At 46.3% G+C, this 25,399-nt stretch overlaps 1 protein-coding gene across 3 annotated transcripts in view; it reads right to left on the bottom strand.

Annotated features, from left to right (window-relative positions):
- LOC140391640 (protein O-glucosyltransferase 2-like) overlaps positions 1 to 25,399 on the bottom strand; it is a 133,596-nt gene that overhangs the window by 44,921 nt on the left and 63,276 nt on the right. For all 3 annotated transcript variants that reach the window (XM_072476330.1, XM_072476334.1, XM_072476329.1), the window contains exons 7-9: positions 24,645 to 24,854; positions 23,678 to 23,767; positions 3,774 to 3,878 (exon numbers count right to left, since the gene is read on the bottom strand). In XM_072476330.1, the coding sequence (XP_072332431.1) occupies positions 3,774 to 3,878; positions 23,678 to 23,767; positions 24,645 to 24,854 (405 nt within the window). The remainder of the gene's footprint in view (positions 1 to 3,773; positions 3,879 to 23,677; positions 23,768 to 24,644; positions 24,855 to 25,399) is intronic.

The following is a 25,399-nucleotide window of genomic DNA, read 5'->3' as shown; positions in this document are numbered from 1 at the left end:
GGACACCTTTGGGCAACAGGCCGAGCTTGAAAAGCAATCCAGGAGCGGCGTGATAGGAAAATGTTAGGGATCAAAGCTGGGCCAATAAAGGAGTAAAGAAAAAGTGAATCTGCGAGCAGAACCAGGTGGCTAAAAAGACTGTAAGAAAGTGTACTGCGAGTTTATATCTCCCGACTTCCGGTGACGGCGGGCGGGAGGCGGCCGCACAATGGAGGGCTCCCGTTCGGCAACGTAATCTTTGGGGCTTTAAGCCCGGTCCCAGGGTCCACAGAGGCGGCAGAAGCAGGGAGAAGGCACAGAGGAGGCACAGTGAAGACACAGGAGGAAAAAAAGAACAAAGAAAAATGTCGAGGGTGAGCAAGAAAACGGCCGAAAAAAAACCAGCTGAAGGTCCGTCGGGGAGTGGAAAGGTCACCGCGGGGTCACCAAGGAAAATGGAGGCTGGAGCACCAGGGACGGCCGCACTGCTTACGGCTGAAGAAATAACTAAGGTGATGGCTGCGGAATTTGAAAAGCAGTTGGCGCAGATTGCGAAATGCATGGAGGTGGTGAGGAAGGAGATGAGGGAGGTTTTGAGTGTGCTGGTGGAGGAGGCGGTTTCCCCGGTGAGGACGGAGGTGGCGAGCGCAGTGGCGGAGGTGCGAGAGCAAGGGGAGGTGCTGAAGGAAGTTATTGCAGCACGGTGATCAACTTGCCTCGATGGGGAAAGAGATGCGGAAGGTTATGGATACTAACAAGGATCTGCGAGGAAAAATGGAAGACCTGGAAAACAGATCCAGGCGACAGAATTTGAGGATTGTGGGGCTGCCCGAAGGAGTTGAAGGACCGAAGCCGACTGAGTATTTTGCCGCGATGCTGGCAAAACTATTGGGGGAGGGGGGAGGATCCCTCCCGATATGAACTGGATCTGGCTCATCGGTCGTGGAGACCTGTACCAAAGGCGAGTGAGCCGCTAAGGGCAGTGACTCTGTGCTTCTGTAGGTACAGTGTGAAGGAGGAGGTCCTGAGCTGGGCCAAGCAGAAGCGGGTGGTGCAGAGGGCTGGAGCTGGTATACGTGTATACCAGGACTTTACGGTGGAGCTGGCAAGGAGGCGGGCTGCCTTCAACCGGGTGAAGAGGGCACTGTACATTAGCAAGGTGCAGTGCGGCATTGTATATCCAGCGAAGTGGAGGGTGATTTACAAGCTCAGGGACTTTTATTTTGGAACGGCGGAAGCAGCGGAGGAGTTTGCGAAAGCAGAAGGACTGTGGCAGAACTGACAAATTGAGGAATGGCCATGTGCCGATGCAACCTCATGACTGTATTTTCTTCTTTTTTATATCACTGCGCGCAGGTGTAGAGACTAAAGGAGCCAATGTGGTATATATTTGGACAAGGGAAGGGACGGGACTTTCACTCAAAATGAGGGTTCTTTGGGGTGTAGGTGGATATGCGGGGTTTGTGTGCTAAAAGGGGATCTTTGGGCTTTCCTAGGGGCGGGCAAGTGGGAAAGGGACCCGGGCGGGGGCCTCCACGCTGGCCAGTTTAAGCAGGCCAGTGAACGGGAGTGAGGTGGGGGGAGGGGCTGCGGCCATCGGAGCCTGGCAGAACAGGGTCCGAGTGGTCTAGCCGGGGTGGAAAGTTGGTGGGAAGGAACCGAGGTTGGGAGGAGTTTTACAAGAGGCAGTGGACGGGAGGAGCTGGAGACCGGGGGTGGTGGGGGGGAAGAGGGGTGAGCTGTGTAAGATTAAGGGTGACTATGGGTAATCCCTGATTCCTTTTTGTCATTTGTTTATGTAAACATGCGAGTTGAGGTTTGAGGGTTGGTGGGTAGATGGGATCGTTGTTATTATGGGGACTGACATATCTTGCTGATTATTGTTTATTGTTGATGGATGTAAATGTGGGAGAAAATGTGAAAAAAGAGAATAAAATTTTTTTTAAAAAAAGTTTATATCTCCCAAGCAAAACTAAACAGCCAATTAGATGAGTACAGTTATATATTCTATTATAACAAGGAGCAGAGAAGAAGGGCCCTAGTTAATACGAGTTAAGATTATTTGATATCAAAGGATTAATTTAACTTAAAGGGGTGAGACATGACAGGAGAGCTCCAAGCTGTAGTCTGCTCTTCTTGCTCCATGTGGGAGACCAGGAACGTTTCCAGTTCCCAGGACCAGCTTATGTACAGGACGTTTCCCCAGCTGCAGCTCCTGGAAGCACCGGTTTTGGAGCTGGTGCGGCGGCTGGAGACACTGTGGAGTAACCGCGAGGTGGAGAGTATCGTGGATAGCACATTTACAGCGATGGTCACACCGCAGGTTCAGACTCCCCAGGCAGGAAGGAAGCGGGTGAATACTAGGAGGAGCAGAGGACTAGGCAGGCAGTGCAGGAATCTCCTGTGGTGAGTGGGAGCCGGGCGGCTGATTTAGAGCTGAAAAAGGGGAGGGATCCAGAAACAGAGCCAGAATGAATAACAGGAATGATGGAGAGATGCCGGCGTTGGACTAGGGTGGACACAGTAAGAAGTCTAACAACACCAGGTTTAAGTCCAACAGGTTTGTTTCAAATCACTAGCTTTCGGAGCGCAGCTCCTTCCTCAGATGAATGACAGTCATTCACAAATCTGTTGGACTTTAACCTGGAGTAATAGGAAGGAAAAGAAGGAGCCTGGAGCTGCAGAAGAACAGGAACGAGAATCGAGGGCTGAACAGAGAGCCCAGGGGCTGGAGAGGGAGCTAGGGCAGATTTTGGAGTTCGAGCTGGGGGTGCTTGGAGAGGGGCAGGAGAGGAAGCTGAAGGTCAAGATGGGGAACTGGGGGCAGGAGAGACATTTGAGGAGGGTCAATATGGTGGCACAGTGGTTAACCCTGCTGCCTCACAGCAGCAGGGACCCGATTTCAATTCCGACCTTGTGTGAGTGTATGGAGCTTGGAGAGCAATGAAATGTCCATCAGTTTAAATATACTGGGCAATTTTTATGTGGGTCCATGCATCAGGACTTTCACAGCATCCCAATGCACATCTTGCTCATACTTCGGCACAGTGGTTAGCACTGCTGCCTCACAGCTCCAGTGTCCCGGGTTCAATCGTCTGGGTGCTCCCGTTTCCTCCCACATACAAAGGTGTGCAGGTTAGGTGGGTTGGCTATGCTAAATTGCTCCTCGTGTCCAAAAGGTTAGGTGGGGTTGCTGGGTTACGGGGATAGGGTAGAGGTGTGGGCGTAAGTAGGGTGCTCTTTCCAAGGGCCAGTGCAGACTTGATGGGCCGAATGGTCTTCTACTGAACTGTAAATTTTATGATTCCATCTGGGGTGAGATTCTCTGGCCTCCCCGCGCCGTGTTTCCCAGCGGCAGGAGGTGGCTTGCCATTTGCAGGTGGTGGGATCTCCTGGTCCTGCCACTGTCAAATGAGATTTTCCATTGAATCCACCCCACGCTGCCAGGATACCCACAGCGTATCGGAATACCCGCAATTGGCAGGACCGGAAGATCTCGCTGGCGTAAACAGCTGGAAGATCTCACCCCTGGTCTCTGATGATCTGGAACCTGGAAATGTTGACAAAATGGCTCATGGAATTGGGGCAATATATTACTATGGATGGAAGACTGATGAATGGAAAATTGGCAAAGAGTAGGAATAAATGGGGCATTTTCAAGTTGGCATGCAGCAGCCAACTTTGGAGTCACCAGCTAATTAAATTCTTCCCAAATTATTCTCAGATCTAGTATTTAATCTATCATGAAACATGACGAACTCTTCAAAGAATTTTGTTTTAAATTCATACTGTACCTTTGTTCTATGACACACGCAAGGGAAAAGATCATCTTTTGGCTGCTCCACTAGCTCCATACCATCCCTTATCTTTGGTTCACCCACCTGAAGATCAGCATACTCCTGTTTAAAAACACAAATATATAGTTCAGCACTGATATACTAAAAGGTAGTGTGGAGAAACTTGCTATCCATTTTTACATTCTATTTTATTGATTCTGCCCTACTTGAATACATTTTCCAATTTTTCTCACATTCCAAGACATTCTCGAATTATTCTGTCAAGATCCAGTTGCTACTCACTATTGATTGCATTCCATGTTGTTGTCTTCTGTGCAGCACGCTTGGCCTGTGATTGCCACTGAACAAAGGATGGAGTAACGTGTATCAGGCAATCCCCAAACAACTTTTGACACAGGGCAAAGCCACCCAGCCCATCAAGCTGGTGTTATCGACTAATCCCATTTTCCTATTCTTTTCCTACTTGGGGTGGAATGTTAGGGCCCCATCGTGCGGGGCTGGGCTGGAAATGTGGCGAGCCATACAAATGTCCATTTGACTTCAGCAGGGCTGGAGGATTCCGCCGGTGGGAGAGTCCATGGAATTCCACCCTCAGTGTTCTGCAGAGTTTGAATAAGCATCCAAGCACCTGGGAGTGCTGCACCGCTGCGCTGTCTTTTTATGCATTACTAACTTTAGTTGACCAGGGAAAAAAGACCTATAAAGTTCAACTATAACGTGCAGCTTTAGTGCTATGTTGCACACTTATCTTCACATTGCACCACTACACGTACTTTATGCCACTGAAAATTTCAGAACAGGTTAATAGTTCTGAAGCTCCAAAGAAAGATCTAATTTCAGAAGCAGTAGGGCAAATACAGTTGAAATCTTCAAAACTGGAAAATGTGTGTAAATTAGCCAAGTAAAGCTGCACAGCTTTATCTATACAAAGAAGTGTAATTTTCTGTATTCATTTTATGAATGGTTTGTCAATGCTGAACTCTATGTATCACAAAACAATTTTAAAAACATTAAATAAGAAAAATACTGTATATGCTGGAATCTGAAACAACTGAGCACAGGTCGCTGAAAAATCTCAGCAAGTCTGCCAACACTTGTATGAAGAGAAACATAGTTAACATTTCGAGTGCATCTGACTCTTCATCAAAGTAAAGGCTGGGAAATTGTGTTGGATGTTATACTGGAGCTGGTAGAGATTGCAACAAGATGTAGCCACCACCATGCGGCATGGTGTGAGGGCGAAGGGAAGCATACGAGACAATAACTGTATGGGATATTTTTTTTAAAGGTTTAAAATGGAGGAGAAAGGTCAGTGTGTTTTTCCAGCATGCCCCCACATTACATATTGTTCTTCTGTGAAAAATGTATTAGCCGTTCTAATACAACCAAAGGCCAGTGAGATGAGCACTTGGACAAAACAAAATCATGTTGATGCTCAAAAATTGTTGCTAATTGCATTGATTGTCTATGTGCATCCCTTTTTTAAACTATTTTATATTTTGTCCACTACTTTAGAAATAATATTTTGTTGGAGATATTGGAGCAAAGGTAAGCAATTAATTTAAAATAAAAACAGAAGATGCTGGTCAGTAGGTGGCAGCATCTGTGGAAAAAAACAAAGTTAACTTTTTGAGTCCATATGACTTCTTCAGAGCCAAAGAGAGAGAGAAATGTGATGGATTATATGTTGTATAAGAGGGGGTGTAGCAGATGGAGCACAGTAGAAGGTCAGTGATTGTGGGAGCTAGGAGAAGTTGCAACAAATATGTGTAGTCATGAGACAGAGGAAGCGTTATTGATAGGAGAAGGTGCTAGTAGTTGCATAAAGGTAAGATATCAGAATGTGCTAATGGGAGAATCAAAGGTCAGTACTCAGTGAAAGCAAGATTTTAACAAGTGACAGATGACCCGGTGGAGAGGGTTTTTTGCTATGGGACAAAAAATGTTTAGGATATAAGAAAGGGTCAAGATGGAGGAGAAAGGTCACAATCTAATGCTCTTGAACTCAGTGTTGAGTCCGGAGATCTATATCGTGCGTAATCAGATCTGAAGCACTTTGCAACATCCTGAGATCCTACAAAAGTGCAAGTTCTTTCTAAAAATGATTGTGTAAGTGTGCCATGTAATCCACCCTAAATTCCAGTTTATTACCATGCAACACATATTGTATGATGTGTTTTTATTTCTCACGCTAGAGATTATCCATGTAAGTCAAGCAGTGAGATCCCTCAAAGTGGGAGGAGGGTCTTTTCGGGAAGGTGGGGTTTAAGGTCAGCACAAATGGCTGATGAAAGGGACACGCTAATACTTAAGAGGCAACTGGATCTAAATCATGCTCAGTTAGGTTCTCCTCTTTATGGTGAAGCCTGAATGGCAGGTTTGTTCCTAAACCATGCATCTTATAATGTCGAAATCCCAGCCTCCATGACTCCAAACTTCCATGCTCTCAGGTGAATACTCATGGTTGAGAACGGTTCATGTGGTTAGTCTTTCTGTGCTGCCAAGGCAATGGTCGTTCTATAGCTTGTCAAGGGTAGTGGAAACAAGTGCCTGAGGGAGGGTTCTTGTACATTGTAATCATCACTCTAGTCAAAGAGTAATGTCTCCATGGGGAGTCAAGTATGAACTAGAAGAACACGCACCTCTGGTCCTCCAGAACTCCTTCACCCAAAATGGGTTGGGTGGGGATGCCATTTCTAGCCGGAGGGCAGGCAAAGGGGTGAGTATTGGCCTGCTGGCTTTGAGATGGAGGAAAACCTGCAAAGGACATGCTCATTAACTGTCTTACTTCAATTTGTTCACACATCCACTTGGGGGTTGATGATGCAGGCTACAGGTGATTCTGTGTTTTGGTTCTAATCCAGATGAGAAGGCAGGCACATCGCCGGTTGGCTGGGGACCTGGAGGATCAAACTCTGAGCTGCAAGAGGCAGCGGGCCTCTGAATTGTGAAGATGTTGGTGAACATTGACCACAACAGTGGCCCGACCATCGGTGGATCACCAGTGGTGCTCTTATCTAGAGATGAGCGAAAGGTGCCTTTTAATGTCCCAGGATGTCTGCCAAGTTCTCTGATATGAGGTTTGGCCGCATGGCCTCTGGAGGAGTAAAGCGGAACTCCTGGCCCAATTGAATGAATTAATGCCTGTCCTGGTGTCCTTTAAACATGGCGCCAGGACCTTCCTGCCACTCCATGAGATTCGCCAAGCTCCTCATGGGTGCAGCGGGATACCCAACGAGAATCACGCTAACTTTTGCATCTGTCAATGGACTGAAGATTCCAGAATGGAAGATTGCACCCATTGTTTCACAATTACCTTTGTTACAATCCTGTCTTAATATTTATCGAATTCCAAACACATAGAACTATGAAAAAAGATATCAAATTTTTAAACAAAAACAAACTTTATGCAGGAAAAAATTTAACAAAGCAACCACCACTACCATAGCAGTACAGCTTATAAAGACTGATGCTGTAAACTCAGTTTTACATTTACTCCCTCCCAAGAGAGTTTCCTTATCTTATGAAATGTTGAAAGTTCATTCCCCTTTCCTGGGACAAACCCAAAGGCACACCCAGTCATCTGGAATTTACAGTCTGCCATCTTTCTCCAAGGCATAAGATTTACAGGGATCCTTCCATTTGCTTTTGGCTAAACCACCTCCAATTTTGTTTTAAAAACTTTGTGACTGTGGACTCGTCAGTTCCTTGTCTTGGCTTTGGACATGCATAGATTGCTTTTCCTAGTCAGCTCCCTCCAAGCTAACTATACAAGTTTTCTGCCATAAACTCTGTGAGGGCCATTGAAGATTTTTTCCTACATCTTCAATATCAGCGATTCTTCTAGTTTCTCTCCCCCTCACAAATTCCAGATTGAATAAGAACTTCCACCTGCATTTCACACTAACATTAATTTCCTTTGGATCTCCCCACTCAGTGAGCTGTCGTCTCCATCCAGTCAGAATCTGCAACTGCTCTTGTCTGTTATCTGTGTGCAAACACACAGATAAATTAAACAATGGAATCTTCTAGTTTCCCCACATCTAGTTTCCATGACAACGTGGCATGCTCCTGAATGTTCTCGAACAGAAACATAAAGGAATCATTTTATCTTCCATGCTACTCTTGATTCTGTAATCCATATGAGCAATTTAATTGCTAATGGAGTTTTACAACACTTCCTCCAATTTCCCAACTCCTTTACAAGCTTAAAAAAGATGGATCATCCATTGGTCAAGTGATTTTTGCTATCAACTCTGACCTTGCAAGACAAAGACAGGCTACCTTTTATGTGTCATAAATCCAGGCATGTTTGAGTTTTGTTTACATCAGAGTTGATTTTACAAGGTTCGTAACAAGATGCCCCATTTTTTCTAGTTAAAACTTTAATTCCTAAAATTAAAAGTTACGTTCTAAAACATACAAATCATGAACTAGATATTCACACATCTTGCAAAAAAACTTTACCTCCAAACAAAATGTAATTTATTTGAAACTTTGTAAATTTGGTGCCCCTCCATTATTCTTTGTTATATTTCATTATAGAAGAACTAGCTTCAGTAACATTACAAGGACTAGTGTTGCTAACTTTTGGTTGGCTCTTAAATGTTGCCCGTTGTATCTTTACTGAATTTGCTCTGTTTCTATAACCTTTGCTCTAGAGCCGCCAGGTATCTTTATGATACCGCCACGAGATTCAAGTTCAAGTACTGATCAATAACTCAACACACCAATTAGTAAGATTCAAATCAAAACACATTTATTATACACAGCAAATCACTACTCATGCATAAACTCTACTTTCTAGACTATACTCTATCACTAAAAGGCCTATACTTAGCTTCGGAATTGGTCTACCAGGTCAGGGGAACAAATGGCCTTTCGTTCGATCTGAGTCTGCAGGATTCAAAAGCTGGTATGGACTGGTAGCTAGGAGCGCCTATCTCGTAGCGTGCATTGACTGGAGACTTACTTGGTTGATGCGGCAGCTTGGGCAGTTCTCTCTCAAGGGTTGATTCGCTGCTGAGTGACCCTGCCAAGAAGGACGATTTGAATTTGGGGGCTTTACTTTATAGTCCCCAGGGGCTTCACGCCCTTTGGGGCGGACCCCGTACCTGGTTCCAAATGATTGGACTGCGTTCCGATCATTTGGATCGATTTCTCCAATACTGCAATTGTTCCCTGATCGCTGGGCGGTCCCTAAATGTCCGTTGGCCTTCCTTTGTCTTGGCTCCTGCTGGCGCCGAGGAGTCTGGCTTGGCTTTATTCACCTTGAGTATTGCAATTGTGCCTTGGAATTGCTCATTACTATGCAGATGGCTGCTGGTTTCAGTGCTGTCTGGTTTTTGCAAGTTTCAATACACATGATTTCTGCACTTGCTAGTCTTTGCCTGTGTTGGCTGAATTTCCCTTCAGTCTTTGCGGTTCTCCATTTTAAGTCGGGAAGTGGCCAACCCAGGTGGCTACACTAGGAGATGTCTATTTTCAGTACATAATTGCTTTGAGTTTCTACAGGACTTAATTTGTTGGTAAACAATGCTTTACTGGGAATGAGGGAAAGTATGGTCAGTGTAGATATATGCAATAATTTTATAGTCCTAATGTAGAGGTGAGCGCTTGAATACAAAACTAAAATGCGTCAGGGGGGACCAGAGATTGCACAATGTTCATCCCCACCCCATCCCAAACCACCAAGCACCAACTCACTTCTGTGCCATATTGTATATAACAGGATGTGATAAGACAGACGCAAAGAATGATGGAAGGATCGTAAGGCAATGGCATCAAAATTGTATGGCATAGTGGGTATCTGAATTTTAGCAAGTGGGCAGGTCTGGGACAGGATGTTTCTCTCCAAATGGACAAAAAATTGAGGGCTTGATGCAAAATAAAGCGTGGAACATAATACACTGTACAAGCCAAAATGAGTCAACTCGGGCAGAGCAAAACCTTGAGGAAATAGGGAATTTAATTTTAAGGTTTCAAACTTTTTGCTGGGAAACATTAACACTATGCTCAAAATACAAATAAGAATTCAGAGAAAAAAATAAATTGGATAAATCCCTAAACTTACCAAAGCCCTTTTCTGAAATGCCTGTCAAAGAGAAAACTGACAGAATGCTCAACCACTGTAAAATCAGTGTTGCTAGGGAATGGAATCACAGGGTCACACAAACCAAAACCTCTTACTACAGAAATGCAAACAAGCTCTTGTAGCCAAATAAAAATTACAAAGAGTTGCACGTTGTGTTGGGGAAGCCCGATTAAAGCATTACCTACAGGCAATTACAAATGCTCCAAGGATATGGTTATCATTAATATTGGAAATTTTATTGGAAGGTATATTGGCAATTGTTAAGACATATACACATTAATAACTTACTCAGCAATAACCTGCTCACGGATGCTCAGTTTGGGTTCCGCGAGGGTCACTCTGCTCCTGACCTCATTACAGCCTTAGTTCAAACATGGACAAAAGAGCTGAATATCAGAGGTGCAGTGAGAGTGACTAAGCATGACATCAAGGCAGCATTTGATCGGGTATGGCATCAAGGAACCGTACCTAATCTCGAGCCAATGGGAATCAGGGGGAAAACTCTCCACTGGTTGGCGTCATACCTGGCACAAAGGAAGATGATTATGCTGGTTGGAGGTCAATCATCACTGCAGGAGTTCCTCAGTGTAGTGTCCTAGGCTCAACCATCTTCAGCTGCTTCATCAATGACTTCCCTTCCATCATAAAGTCAGAAGTGGGGGTGTGTAGCGCACAAAGACTCCGTGAGACGAATAGAGTGAAGTCGATGAGGCTTTATTAAGCGTGTCTGTTCCCCCGCAGCTCGATAGTAAACTGGCCTGCGGGGGAAGACTCCGGCTTCTTATACTCCGCCTTCAGGGCGGAGCTAGAGGTCAACGGCCAACCAGGACCTGGGATCTGTCAGCCAATGACATTAGGGCTTCCAGTCCCACATGACCCCCAATACATACTACCACATTCACCCCTTGTCAAAAATGAACCCGGCGGGGTGATGCTTCGTATGGTGGTAAGGGTTTACAGGGCTGGTCCTGGGAGGAAAAAAAACATTCACAAGGCAATACAGTATTGTACAATTTTGTCCTGTTGCAACTATTTACAGAGGGTATGGGAAGAAAAGCAAAATGTTCTTGTGAAAAGTCCATATTTAGTTTTAGATCGACGCCACGAGTCGGTCGGGCGGTCTGGTCGTCCGTGTCGATCGCCTCGGCCCCGGTGGTGGTGGTGCTTGTACTGGTGTTGTCGCCTCCAGGAGCCTTACGGTTTCAGCTTGGGCTTTATTCTTGGTCGGGCCTGAGGGGAGGGGAACCGATCCTCCTGGGAAGGGGGCGGTCGTGGGGTGCGGTGGTGGCAGGAAGGGGGGGGGTTGGGTTGATGGTGTCGGGGGGGTGTGCGTGTTGCTGGCGGGCGCCAGATCCTGCAGGGAGACCGTGTCCTGTCGGCCGTTGGGGTACTCCACGTAGGCGTACTGGGGGTTCGCGTGGAGGAGGTGAACCCTTTCGACCAACGGGTCCGCCTTATGTGCCCGCACATGCTTTCGGAGCAGGATGGGTCCTGGGGCCGCCAGCCAGGTCGGCAGCGACGTTCCAGAGGAGGACCTCCTAGGGAAAACAAGGAGACGCTCATGAGGCGTCTGATTAGTGCTCGTACATAATAACGACCGGATGGAGTGGAGAGCGTCCGGGAGGACCTCCTGCCACCGTGAAACTGGGAGGTCCCTGGACCGTAGGGCCAGTAGGACGGCCTTCCAGACCGTGCCGTTCTCCCTCTCTACTTGCCCGTTCCCCCGGGGGTTGTAGCTGGTCGTCCTGCTTGAGGCTATGCCCTTGCTGAGCAGGAACTGGCGCAGCTCGTCACTCATGAAAGAGGACCCCCTGTCGCTGTGGACGTATGCGGGGTAACCGAACAGTGTGAAGATGCTGTTCAGGGCTTTAATGACTGTGGCCGCGGTCATGTCAGAACAGGGAATGGCAAAAGGGAAGCGGGAGTATTCGTCCACCACATTAAGAAAATATGCGTTGCGGTCGGTGGAGGGGAGGGGCCCTTTGAAATCGAGACTGAGGTGTTCAAAGGGGCGGGAAGCCTTAATCAGGTGTGCTCCATCCGGCCTGAAAAAATGCGGCTTGCATTCCGCGCGGATGTGGCAGTCCCTTGTGACTGTATGGACCTCCTCTAAAGAGTATGGGAGATTGCGGGACTTGATGAAGTAGTAAAACCGAGTGACCCCCGGGTGGCAGAGGTCCTCGTGGAGGGTTTGGAGGCGGTTAATTTGTGCGTTGGCACATGTGCCGCGGGATAGGGCATCGGACGGCTCGTTCAGCTTTCCGGGACGATACAAAATCTCATAGTTGAAGGTGGAGAGCTCGATCCTCCACCTTAAGATCTTGTCGTTTTTGATTTTGCCCCGCTGTGCATTATCGAACATGAAGGCTACCGACCTGTTGGTCTGTGAGGAGAGTGAATCTCCTGCCGGCCAGGTAATGCCTCCAATGTCGCACAGCTTCCACTATGGCTTGAGCCTCCTTTTCTACTGAAGAGTGGCGGATTTCTGAGGCGTGGACGGTCCGGGAGAAAAAGGCCACGGGTCTGCCCGCTTGGTTAAGGGTGGCCGCTAGAGCTACGTCGGAGGCGTTGCTCTCGACCTGGAAGGGGAGGGACTCGTCGATGGCGCGCATCGTGGCCTTTGCGATATCCGCTTTGATGCGGCTGAAGGCCTGGCAAGCCTCTGTCGACAGAGGGAAGGTCGTGGTCTGTATTAGGGGGCGGGCCTTGTCTGCGTACTGGGGGACCCACTGGGCGTAGTATGAAAAGAACCCCAGGCAGCGTTTCAGGGTTTTTGGGCAGTGCGGGAGGGGAAATTCCATGAGTGCGCGCATACGTTCGGGGTCGGGGCCTATTATCCCATTGCGCACTACGTAGCCCAGAATGGCTAGCCGGTTGGTGCTAAAAACGCACTTGTCCTCGTTGTACGTGAGGTTCAAGGCTTTGGCGGTCTGGAGGAATTTTTGGAGGTTGGCGTCATGGTCCTGCTGGTCGTGGCCGCAGATGGTTACATTGTCGAGATACGGGAACGTGGCCCGCAACCCATGTTGATCAACCATTCGGTCCATCTCCCGTTGGAAGACCGAGACCCCGTTTGTGACGCCAAAAGGGACCCATAGGAAATGGTATAATCGCCCGTCTGCCTCGAAGGCTGTGTACTTGCGGTCACTTGGGCGGATGGGGAGCTGATGGTAGGCGGACTTGAGGTCCACAGTGGAGAAGACTTTATATTGGGCAATCCGGTTGACCATGTCGGATATGCGGGGGAGAGGGTACGCGTCTAGTTGTGTGTACCTGTTGATGGTCTGGCTATAGTCAATGACCATCCTTTGTTTCTCCCCTGTCTTCACTACTACCACCTGCGCTCTCCAGGGACTATTGCTGGCCTGGATTATGCCCTCCTTTAGTAGCCGCTGGACTTCGGACCGAATGAAGGTCCGGTCCTGGGCGCTGTACCGTCTGCTCCTAGTGGCGACGGGTTTGCAATGCGGGGTGAGGTTCGCAAACAAGGACGGGGGTTGCACCTTGAGGGTTGCGAAGCCGCAGATAGTGAGTGGGGGTATTGGGCCGCCGAATTTGAACGTAAGGCTCTGTAGATTGCATTGGAAATCTAATCCCAGCAAGGTGGGGGCACAGAGTTGGGGAAGGACGTGGTCAAGGAACAGCGTCTTACCGTGTCGGGGTGGATAAAGCTCTCCGTGCTCCCGGAGTCGACTAGGCATGGCGTCTCGTGGCCATTTATTAGCACCGTTGTCGTCGTCGTCTGGAGTGTCCGGGGCCGAGCTTGATCGAGCGTGATTGAAGCGAGACGTGGTTGTAGTAGTGGAGTGGGGTCCGTTGTTGCCGTCCAAGATGGCGTCGGGGATGGACAAAATGGCCGCCCCCATACATCGCACGTGGCTGGGGGGTCACAAGATGGTGGCGGGGCGGACAAAATGGCCGCCCCCACGCGTCGTACAGGTCTGGGGCGGTCCAAGATGGCGGCGCCCCTCCTCCCCTCGTGGTGGCCGGGACCCAAAATGGCGGCGTCTGCGGGTCGCACATGGTGCGCTAGGGGGGCTGGGAGCGCTAGGACCGTGAGCGCTATGACCGCGAGCGCTAGGACTGCGAGCGCTAGGACCGCGCGGAGCTCCCTCACCGGGGACAGCGGTGGTCGGGGCCCAAGTAGGTGGCGCCGGCGGGTCAGGCGTGGGGCGCGGGGTGGGGGTTAGGGGGGCGTTAGGGACGCGCAAAACTCCCTCCTCTCCGTGGAGAGTGTTGGCCGGGACCCAAAGCGATAGCGCCGGCGGCGGGTCATACATGGGCTGCGGGGAGGGGGGTTGGGGAGCGTAAGCGGCGTGCAGGGCTCCCTGTTCTCCCGGGACCGCGGTGGTCGGGACCCAGAGCGGCTGCGCCTGCGGGTCGTACATGGCGTGCTGGGGGGGTTGGGGCGCGTAAACGGCTTGCAGGGTTCCCTGTTCTCCCGGGACAGCGGCGACCTCGCGGGACCGGCACACAACCGCATAATGGCCCTTTTTCCCCGCAGCTTTTGCAGATAGCTGCGCGGGCCGGGCAGCGCTGTCGGGGGTGTTTCGCCTGGCCGCAGAAATAACAGCGGGCGCCCCCGATGCGACTCGGCGTTTGGACCGCGCAGGCCTGTGGGGTTTCTGGGGGGGGGGGGGGTTGCCGCAACGGGTACGTACGGGGGCCAATGGGCTGCCGCGCGGTCGGGGCCGTAGGCGCGGGTATTACGCGCGGCCACGTCTAGGGAGGCTGCTAGGGCCCGTGCCTCAGAGTCCTAGCGACTCTTTTTCTAGAAGTCTTTGGCGGATTTGGGAGGATTGCATACCTGCCACAAAAGCATCGCGCATTAATCTGTCCGTGTGTTCGTTTGCGTTCACCGACGGGCAGCTGCAGGCTCGTCCCAAAATCAGCAGCGCGGCGTAGAATTCGTCCATCGATTCTCCGGGAGCTTGCCGTCTCGTCGCGGGCTGGTAGCGAGCGTAGATTTGGTTAACTGGGCGGACATAGAGACTTTTCAGTGCTGCGAACGCCGTCTGGAAATCCTCCGCGTCTTCGATGAGGGAGAAAATCTCCGTGCTCACCCTCGAGTGCAGGACCTGCAGTTTTTGGTCTTCTGTGACCCGGCCGGTGGTCGTTCTGAGGTAGGCCTCGAAGCAAGTCTGCCAGTGCTTGAAGGCTGCTGCCGCGTTCACTGCGTGGGGGCTGATCCTGAGGCATTCTGGAATGATCCTGAGCTCCATAGTCCTTTTTAGGCACGCTTAATAAATTGTAGCGCACAAAGACTCCGTGAGACGAATAGAGTGAAGTCGATGAGGCTTTATTAAGCGTGTCTGTTCCCCCGCAGCTCGATAGTAAACTGGCCTGCGGGGGAAGACTCCGGCTTCTTATACTCCGCCTTCAGGGCGGAGCTAGAGGTCAACGGCCAACCAGGACCTGGGATCTGTCAGCCAATGACATTAGGGCTTCCAGTCCCACATGACCCCCAATACATACTACTACAGGGTGTTCGCAGATGACTGCATAATGTTCAGCACCATTCACGACTCCTCAGATAATGAACCAGTCCATGTCCAAATGCAGCAAGACATGGAAAATATCCAGGCTTGGGCTGACAAGTGACAAGTTACATTCGCGTCACACAAGTCCCATCACCTACAAGAGAGGATCGAACCATCGCCCCTTGGCATCACCATTGCTGAATCTCCCACAATCAACATTTTGGGGGTTCCCATTGATCAGAAATTGAACTGGACTAGCCATATTAATACTGTGGCTACCAGGGCAAGTCAAAGGCTAGGATCCTACGGTGAGTAACTCACCTCTTGATCCCCCAAAGTCTGTCCATCATCTACAAGGCACAAGTCAGGAGTGTAATGGAATACTCTCCACTTGCCTGGATGAGTGCAGCTCCAACACTCAAGAAGCCCAACATCATCCAGCACAAATCAGCCTCTTCCACAAACATTCAAACCCTCCACCACTGACGAACAGTGGCAGCCGTGTGTACCATCTACAAGGTACACTGCAATAACTCGACTAAGGTTCCTTAGAGAGCACCTTCCAAACCCACAATTGCTACCATCTAAGAGGACAAGAGCAGCAGATATCTGGAACCTCATCACCTGGAGATTCCCCTCCAAGTTACTCACCACCCTGACCTGGAAATATATTGCCGTTCCTTCACGGTCGATGGGTCAAAATCCTGGAACACCCTCCTTAACAGCACTGTGGATGTACCAACACGTCAGCGACAGCAGGGATTCAAAATGGCAGCTCACTATCACCTTCTGAAGGGCATCTAGGGATGGGCAATAAATGCTGGCCTAATCATCAACACCCACATCCCCTAAATGAATACAAAAAAAAATAGCGGATTTGTTTAAGAAGGGCTGTAGGGATAAGCCCGGGAACTGCTGACTGGAGAATCTTACTTCTGTAGTGGGCAAGTTGTGAGAAGGTATTCTGAAGGACATGATTTACAGGCATTTACACAGTCAAGAGCTAATTATGGAAAGTCAACATGGTTTTGTAAGGGGAAAATCACGTCTCACGAATTTGATTTGAGTTTTTTGAAGGGGTAACCAAGTAGGTAGAGGAGGGGAGTGCGGTCGACGTTGTCTACATGGACTTTAGCAAGGCCTTTGACAAGGTACGCATGGTAGGTTGTTGCAAAAGATTAAATCTCACGGAATCCATGGTGAGGTAGCCAATTGGATACAAAATTGGCTTGGTGACCGAAGCCAAAGGGTGGTTGTGGAGGGTTGTTTTTCACAGGAGGCCTGTGACCAGCGGTGTGCCTCAGCCTCAAGGATCAGTGATTTGTCCACTGTTATTTATAATATATATATATAGAAATGATTTGGATGAGAATGTAGGAGGTATGGTTAGTAAGTTTGCAGATGGCACCAAGATTGGTGGCATAGTGGATAGTGAAGAAGGTTATATAAGATAGCAACAGGATCCTGACCAATTGGGCCAGTGGGCCGATGAATGGCAGATGGAGTTTAATTTGGATAAGTGTGAAGTGATACATTTTGGTAGATCAAATCAGGGCAGGACCTATTCAGTTAATGGTAGGGAGTTGGGGACAGTTGCAGAACAAAGAGATCTAGGAATACAAGTTCATAGCTCCTTGAAGGTGAAGTCACAGGTGGACAGGATGATGAAGAAGGCATTCAGCATGCTAGGTTTTATTGGTCAAAATACTGAATACAGGAGTTCGGATATCTGGTTGAAGCTGTACAAGATACTGGTAAGACCACACATGGAATACTGTGTTCAGCTCTGGTCACCCTATTATAAGGATATTGTTAAACTAGAAAGAGTGCAGAAGAGATTTACAAGGATGCTACCAGGACTTGATGGTCTGAGTTATAAGGAGAGGCTGGGACTTTTTTCCCTGGAGCGAATAGAGGTCTATCAAATAATGAGGAGCATAGATGAGGTAGATAGTCAACATCTTTTCCCAAAGGTAGAGGAGTCTAGAACTAGAGGGCATAGGTTTGAGGTGAGAGGAGAGATACAAAAGAGACCAGAGGGGAAATTTCTTCACACAGTGAGTGCTGAGTATCTGGAACGGGCTGCCAGAGGCAGTGGTAGAGGTGGGTATAATTTTGTCCTTTAAAAGCAGTTAGACAGTTACATGGGCAGGGTGGGTATAGAGGGATATGGGCCAAATGTGGGCAAGTGGGACTAGCTTAGTGATAGAAACTGGGCGGCATGGACAAGCCGGGCCTGTTTCCATGCTGTAAACATCTATGAGTCTATGGCATTGTGATTAAAAATGCTTATGTTTTGTGGTAAATTCATTTTCAGCTGCATTAATCATACTTCACATCCATGATTTTTGATATAGCAGATCAAGGAAATGTTTTCAAGCTGAGATTTTAAAAATATTGTTCTAAAATACTGCCTGATTGTTGCAAGTCAAGGTAGATTTTGTGTCCACTGATATACAAAAGAGTGAGAGGAAGCTTGCAGCACAAAGAAAAATTTGTTGTGCCTCTGCAATTAGCGTCCAAAGTAGAAACTCTATCTCATTCTTCTCCCCTTATTTTGATATCACATGCATGAATTCCTACCTCCACAATTGAAACTTAACTCCCACTAATCACGCCAACATAGTGATGTCTCTGGTAGGAAGATGTAATTAAGTATAACAAGTTTGCATTCTTGCTGTGAACATAGGAATGTATAACGATAAAAGTTGGCCTGATTGACTGACATACTATTTTTGATATACAGTAGATGCATGATACCAGCAATGACATACATTTAACAGGGAGGGGGGGGGAAACTTACATGCAGCCCTGTGAGCACAACTCAGCTATGTACCCCCAGGAATTATGTACTTCCAAGTGTTGACTGAGTAAATTTGGAACAGGCATTCTTAAAACAATTAACGCAGCTTGTATGTTTGGAAATTTCATGATTGGATGGCACAGTATTTTGCAAAGTTTTACTTCTGTACAAAATTTTATTTGTGAACAAATTTAAAACAGCACTTTGCACCATATAACAAGAATTGATAGAGATATTTTCTGTCTTCTTAGATAACAGGAGAATATAGTGGGCATTACAGATTCTGCAGCAAGGGACCAATCGGGGCTTTTTGTTTACCTAAATATGGCACAGAGTAAAGATTTCAGTTCATTGAACAAGTAACCAAATTTTAAAGATTTTTTTGCATTTTGGCTCGATTATTAAAGTATAGTATCTTTCTGATAAAATCAAATTAAATTGAGCGGTGTTGCCCAATATAAATTTTGATAACAGATAAGAGATAACAGGGAATGAATTCTTATCATCGGAGATAACAGTGGCTACTGTGATCTGAACACTGGTAGCATATGGTCATAGGTTTAACGTAATGTCTTAGTGGAAAAAATAATTTGAAAAAACATTTTACAAAGAGTAAACTGTTCACAAGTCCAGGCTATTCTTCCGATCCCAAGCATTTGAGTTTGTTGTAATGTAATCACTCAGCTACTGTCGCAGTGTGTGGTAGCCGTCCACCCTCAGTTACTAAATTCCAAAGTTTAATGAATGTACCTTGTAAGATATTTCTTAGATAAAAACTGATAAAGAATCATCTAAAGTTAAAGAACTGATAATAAAGAGACACCCATAATCATCTTCTCAAGGCTTCATTTGGAACAAATGTGCGGTTGAAATGCAAAGAGCTTCCCATGATATGGAAGAAAGTCCAATAAAGTGTTTTGTGCTTTGCCATTTAGTAATATTTCAGAGAAAGCTGTTCAGTGTAAAGTTGCAGATAATAAAAATAAGAACATAAAAAGTTCAGGGCACCAGATGCCAACAACACTCAAAAGCACAAGAACTGCAAAATATTGAACCACTCTTTTAAAAATATTGAGCTTTTGTGTTTGTTGATTTTTATGGGTATCGTAGGATAATGGTAATGCTAATTGACTGATAATGCAGCTGCCAATTAGCGAATTAAAGTTCTGAATTTAAATGCATTTAATTAATGCTGGTTTAGCACAGTGAGCTAAACAACTGACTTGTAATGTAGAACAAGGCCAGCAGCCCGGTTCAATTCCCGTACCAGCCTCCCCGAACAGGCGCCGGAATGTGGCGACTGGGGGCTTTTCACAGTAACTTCATTGAAGCCTACTTGTGACAATAAGCGATTATTATTAATTATTAAATATATCTGAAAACTGCAGCAAAAAAGCCTGAAAGTTTCAGTGAAGATGTGTATTTAAGTTACTGCATCGAATCAGCTATGTAGTTAAACGAATAGCTGTTGCACAAAAAAAAAATAGAGTATACATTGATGTCTGTGAAACTACTGACTTGTAAAAACTCAACTGGTTCATTCATGTCATTAAGGGAAGGAAACCTGTGATCCTTATGCAGTCTGGCTTATGTTTGACTCCAAACCCACAGCAAAATGTTTAACTTTTAACTGTCCTCTAAAATAGCCTAGCAAGTGCCTTAGTTGTATCAAAATGGCTATGAAAATTCATAATCCACAAAGACCACAGCAGTTCCACCACCTTTTCTAGGGCAATCGGATTTGTGTAATAAATGCTGGCCTTGCCAGAGATGCCTGCATCCCACAAGTAAATACATTTTTAAAAAATCAACTAATTTATCCCAAATCACTTTTCATCTAAGAGAGAGAATTTCCTTTGTTTGCTATTTGCAGCAAAATTATAAACATGTTCTTTAACCATGTTTGATTTTCCTAAAAATTGTGACCTGTTCAAATCTTTCCCGATCCGATTGTTTATATTTGTTCCCCTAGAAGACCTAGTGTACAAAGATAAAACAAAGTTAGACACCAGAAAAAAAAAATGGTGGAATTTTCCACTCCTGTGACTAAGTGCAGTGGTGGGTGGGATTAGCGGTGAGTTTCCTGCTGATTGGCAGGTCGAGAAGTCACGCCCGAGTTGTAGGCTAATTAATTATACATCGGTGAGTGGTTTGACCTTGGCAAGGGGGCCAATGATTTGTCCACCCTGCCGTAACCTAATGGGATCAAATGTTCTGGCGCCAGTTATAAATGCCAGCTGAATACACAGCTTACTCTCTGCAGCCCAGCTGTGTGAGCAAGGCTGAGGTGGTTCCAAGCAAGAAGGCGACACCAAAGTTCAGCAATGACTTTCTTGAAGTTCTTATTTGTGATGTGCGCCAGCACCAGGATGACCTCTACTTGAGGGATGGTTCTAAAAAGTCCACCAATCTCACCTCGCTGGCATGGAAGGCAGTTGAGAAGAGACCAGCGCTGCGGGCATCTGCCGAAGAAACGTCACCCAGAACTGGATGAATGATCTCATCCGCACTGCCAGGGTAAGTTATCTTTCAGCTCACTCCAAACACACGCTCTGAAAATGGCATTATGTATTTAAGAGCACTCCTTAGCTCAGGGGTCTCACAAAACATTAGTGAGGGAGATATCAGTATTGAAAGCCCACTCGCTAGCATCTCATCTATCATCTTGCACAAAAACCAACCTCAGCCCTTAATGGGGAGGGCTCAGCACACACAACAGGTCTGCATGTTTCCCAACCTCTGCGCAATCCCTTCTCATCACATTTTATCTCTTAATGTGGGTGACCTTGTTCAAAGGAAAAGGGAGGGATTCCAGACCAGTGGGTAGCATTGTTGCTTCACGGCTCCAGGGTCCCAGGTTCGATTCCTGGCTTGGGTCACTGTCTGTATGAAGTCTGCACGTTCTCCCTGTGTCTGCGTGGGTTTCCTCTCGGTGCTCCGGTTTCCTCCCATAAGTCCGGAAAGACGTGCTGTTAGGTGAATTGGATATTCTGAATTCTCCCTCTGTGTACCCGAACAGACGCTGGAATGTGGCGGCTAGGGGCTTTTCACAGTAACTTCATTGCAGTGTTAATGGAAGCCTACATGTGACAACAAAGATTATTATTATTATTATTAGAGGCGGGATGATAACGTAGTGGTATTGTCATTGGAATAGTAATCCAGATACCCATGGTAATGCTCTGGGGATCTGGGTTCGAATCCCACCAGAACAGTTGATGGAATTTGAATTCAATAAAAAAAATGGAATTAAAAGTCTAATGACAACCATTATCAATTGTTGCAAAAACTCATCTGGTTCACTGATGTTCTTTAGGGAAGGAAATTTGCCATCCTTACCTGGTCTGGCCTTTATGTGACTCCAGACCCACTGCAGTGGAACTCTTAAAATTCCCCCAGGGATAGACAATTAATGCTAACCCAGCCAGCTATGCCCACACAAACGAATAAAAAAAACATCCAGAATCTCTCCAAGTTTGATGAGGGTAGGCGAGCGAAGTCAGAGATCAGCCTCTCCCAGCAAGCTAGTACGGAGGGTCTCTCCAAGAGTCAATCACATTCTGACATTCACAGTGAGCGATGTGCAACATTGATTTCAGCATTCTCATGAACTAAATCTATCATCTCTCTCTTACAGTCAGCAGCAGGTCCAGAGAGTCCAGCACAAGTAACACAAGCTCCAGGCCATCTCAGAGGAGGATACGTAGGATTAATCTGAAGACCACCCAGTCACGGCTTTCATCCAAACCCTTCATCAGTGCACAGAAACATACCCCGATGGGTCACAGTCTGGGGAACACCTCACTGAGATGTCTCTGCAGCATGCGGAGACATTAATAGCTCAGGTCTCTGGCACTTGGCAGACTACTGGTGAACAGCCACTCGCTGAGTATGAGTCAGATGATGAGCCTCTGGAAGTGACTGCTGCAAACATGCTGGAGAAGCAAAGTTGCAAGAGATAGTCACCAAACTAGAGTGAAGGATGGAACAGTCCATCCACGTTCTGATGTCGGGCTTCAACTTGCAAGTGCCTCAGGGTCTCCAGGGGTAGCATTGGAGACCTTGGTCCAGCAGATTTTTCGAAGTTACACTCGGAATTTCACTCCATCGCAGTAGACTTTGGGGCAATCCATCAGTGGCTATGGGAGAAGGGGGCGAGGCACCTCAACATGTCTCCAACAGCCCTTCTCAAGGAGTTAGGCAGGGGCCCCTGGGCACACAGTGGGACAAGGACCAGCAGCTGGACACCCCAGGGCCATTCACTCAGTAGACTCCGCAAATGTTCAGCCGTATCCAATCTCCTTGCCTGCGCCCACCACCTCCAGCTACACAGGCTGAGGAGGGTGCACCTGCCCAACAGCAGGATACCCAAAACAGGCTAGGGCGCTCAAGGCCTCAGCCCCCCAGAGGATCCGCCAAAGTCATCAAAGAGAGCGAGGCGTAGCAGTGAGAGGTTGTTCCACCCTGCTGCGAACATTGGGGATCCAAGAAGTTGTGGTCGGGTTAGAAAGATTAAGAAACATTAATATCACTTTTGGGTCATGGATGTTCACTCACTGCATACATCACGTACCTTTGTTATTACATTTGCTGTTTATGACAATAGACTTGTCATTTGAATGCATTGTGCATACCTATCTACGTGGCCTCTTATAGTGAGGATGACCCAAGCTCCCACTCTGCGATCGCCTCCCTCTGTGAACCTCACATTCATGTGATGTTCAGCTCACTCATATCAATTGTTTCCTTCTTGTCTGATGTCAGTGAGAAGTGTCAACCACTTTATTGAAAATTACTGCAAATTGCATTGGGAAGTGATATTCATTGGAAGACACCATGGGGTTATGCATGCTCGATTGACTTGGAGGGTTACCATTCCCATTGTCGCATTATCAGAGCTGCCTTCAATGTGCCAAAACACAAGACTTGCAGCCATGGTGATCTCTCCAGCCACATATGCATCGCTGTGGCAACAAGTGCCTCATTTAGGAGGCCACAACTTCATCAAGTCCAGTTGACTCAGGCTTTGCGCTGGTGTGCTGCCTTTCACTATCCAGAGCATACAGCTTTGACTTCTGACCGTTCCAAAATTTAGGACCTGTTGAAACATGAGGATCGGGAGGTCCAATCAGGCCCAATGCTGACATTGTTCTCTATGTTAGTAACTGTCAAGGCCTTTCAGATCGCTGAGATGCCACTAAGGGATTGGAGAAATGCACTTGGGTACTCGCATGTGTCATGAGAGAAAATGTCTTATTCCCTGAAAATCCCCACCTATCACACACAAATAATTCCAATACTTCTAAATGGCAAACAGGAATTCCATTGTAGGATTTCACATCAGAGCCCTAAAAGTGCTAAAGATTTTAAATCAAATATTTAAATTCAGAACCTGATAACTAATTTATTTAAGTCAGTGCATGTGCATTTAGCTCATTCTTCAGTTCTATTAATTTGATATTAACTCTGAATATACTGCAGTTTTAAGACATGGGATTTTCATGTAGTAAATGCTTCCACTTACCTGGAAAAGTTTAAAATAATAACAGAAGATGTGATCTGCCATAAGCTTGTTCCGGGCATAGTCCTGTCCAGCTTTTGCAATCATTTTGGCCTATGAATTAGATCAAAAATATAAAACATATTTCCAAATAAAGCATTCAATACTTCTTGTCATGCCAATATTTTCACTTTCTTGTCGAGGTCAGAACAACCATAGAAATACACAGTGTGTACCTAGATGTAAGACTAGATGTGGCTTTTACTGATCTTGAAATACCAGAGAAAGATAATAATGATCAAGTAATTAGCTATAGCTCTATCCTTCTTTACTAGATTTTCCACATACACAGCTTTTATGTCACAGAACAACTGCCATTCTTAGCTGAGTCATACAGTTATGCAAGACAAGAACATGCATTTTTATAGTGTTTTTAACATAAATATCTGAAGATGCTTCGGGCACGGTGGTCAAGTGAGAAGGCGTTGGTCTCGTAAACCAAAGATCGCGGATTCAATTCCCATCCATGCCTAATGATTCAGTACTATTTCAGGTTGTACGTTTTGTGGTGTTATTTGCTATAAGGAAGGAATTCCAGAACTGAGAGCCTAGATGGCCGACGAACCTGGATGTGCACCCTCAAATGCTTTTATCTAATACTTATGACTTTCAATTACAGTGAAGCCATTCTTCCGCTACTAGCTATGAAATAAAATACTTATTTATAGGCAAGAATCTTTGCTTTACATGAGATGGTTAGAGTTCTTAAGAGAATACAACACATTTCCCACTACAACACTACATTTCACACAATTACTGGATTTGATTGTCCAACACACAAGTCATAAAGATACAAGTGTGTTTAATTCAGTCAATACTTGCATGGTATTCTACTTCTGCCAATTAGAAAAACAAAATTAATAATACAAAGTCACAATTATTAACAGTAATGATCAGCTTCTGTAATTAAACAAAAAATACTGAAAATTACCTCTTCATCGTGAGATTTTGCCCATTGTATTTTATCTAAAAGGTCGCTTAAATCACGCTTAAATGGAATATAATGCTGCCATGGTCGTAAGTCATTGTAGAAATGTTCATAGTAGACTGAATCTTGTTTTAGGATAGCACCACCTCCTGCTAGCAAATAAGGCATTCTGTAGGCTGCCACAGTACCATCGATGTTGATTTGATACTTGTACTACAAAAACAAAAAGTTCAAAGGACTCGGGTCTGAAGCAATATGCTTAAAAGATAGCTCTTTAAGCAAGACACACAAAACAAGATTTGCTTGTCTGAGAGAAACAGATGCCCATTGACTGTTCAGCTTATTTAATGCCTTGCCATCACTTGCCAATTTTAAAAGTTGAAGTGACCAAGTATTGTGTGTGTTTCTTTTCCCATGAACATGAAACAACTCTTCCAGTGAAATCAAGAAGTAAACACGAATGATAATGTGCATTGACCATTAAACTTTTTTTTCCATGTTCCATTATATGCGACCAGTGTAAGTTAACAGATGTCTGGACCATTTCAATGCATTATTGTGGGTGAATATCTTTTACACTTTTCATCTACATGAACTTTATAACTATCCTAATATTAGGAATTTAGGTTTGTTTGTTCTAGTTTTGATAATCCTGGTTGACGGAAAACTCTTTAATTAACATAGCAATAAAGTTCCATTTTATACTTTTAACCCTAAAGATTAAATTCAAGTGGAAACTGACCAAATGGTTTGAGCCT

The sequence above is a fragment of the Scyliorhinus torazame genome, chromosome 15, assembly GCF_047496885.1.
Source record: "Scyliorhinus torazame isolate Kashiwa2021f chromosome 15, sScyTor2.1, whole genome shotgun sequence".
Lineage (NCBI taxonomy): Eukaryota > Metazoa > Chordata > Chondrichthyes > Carcharhiniformes > Scyliorhinidae > Scyliorhinus > Scyliorhinus torazame.
This window is presented reverse-complemented; position numbering and strand designations above follow the sequence as displayed.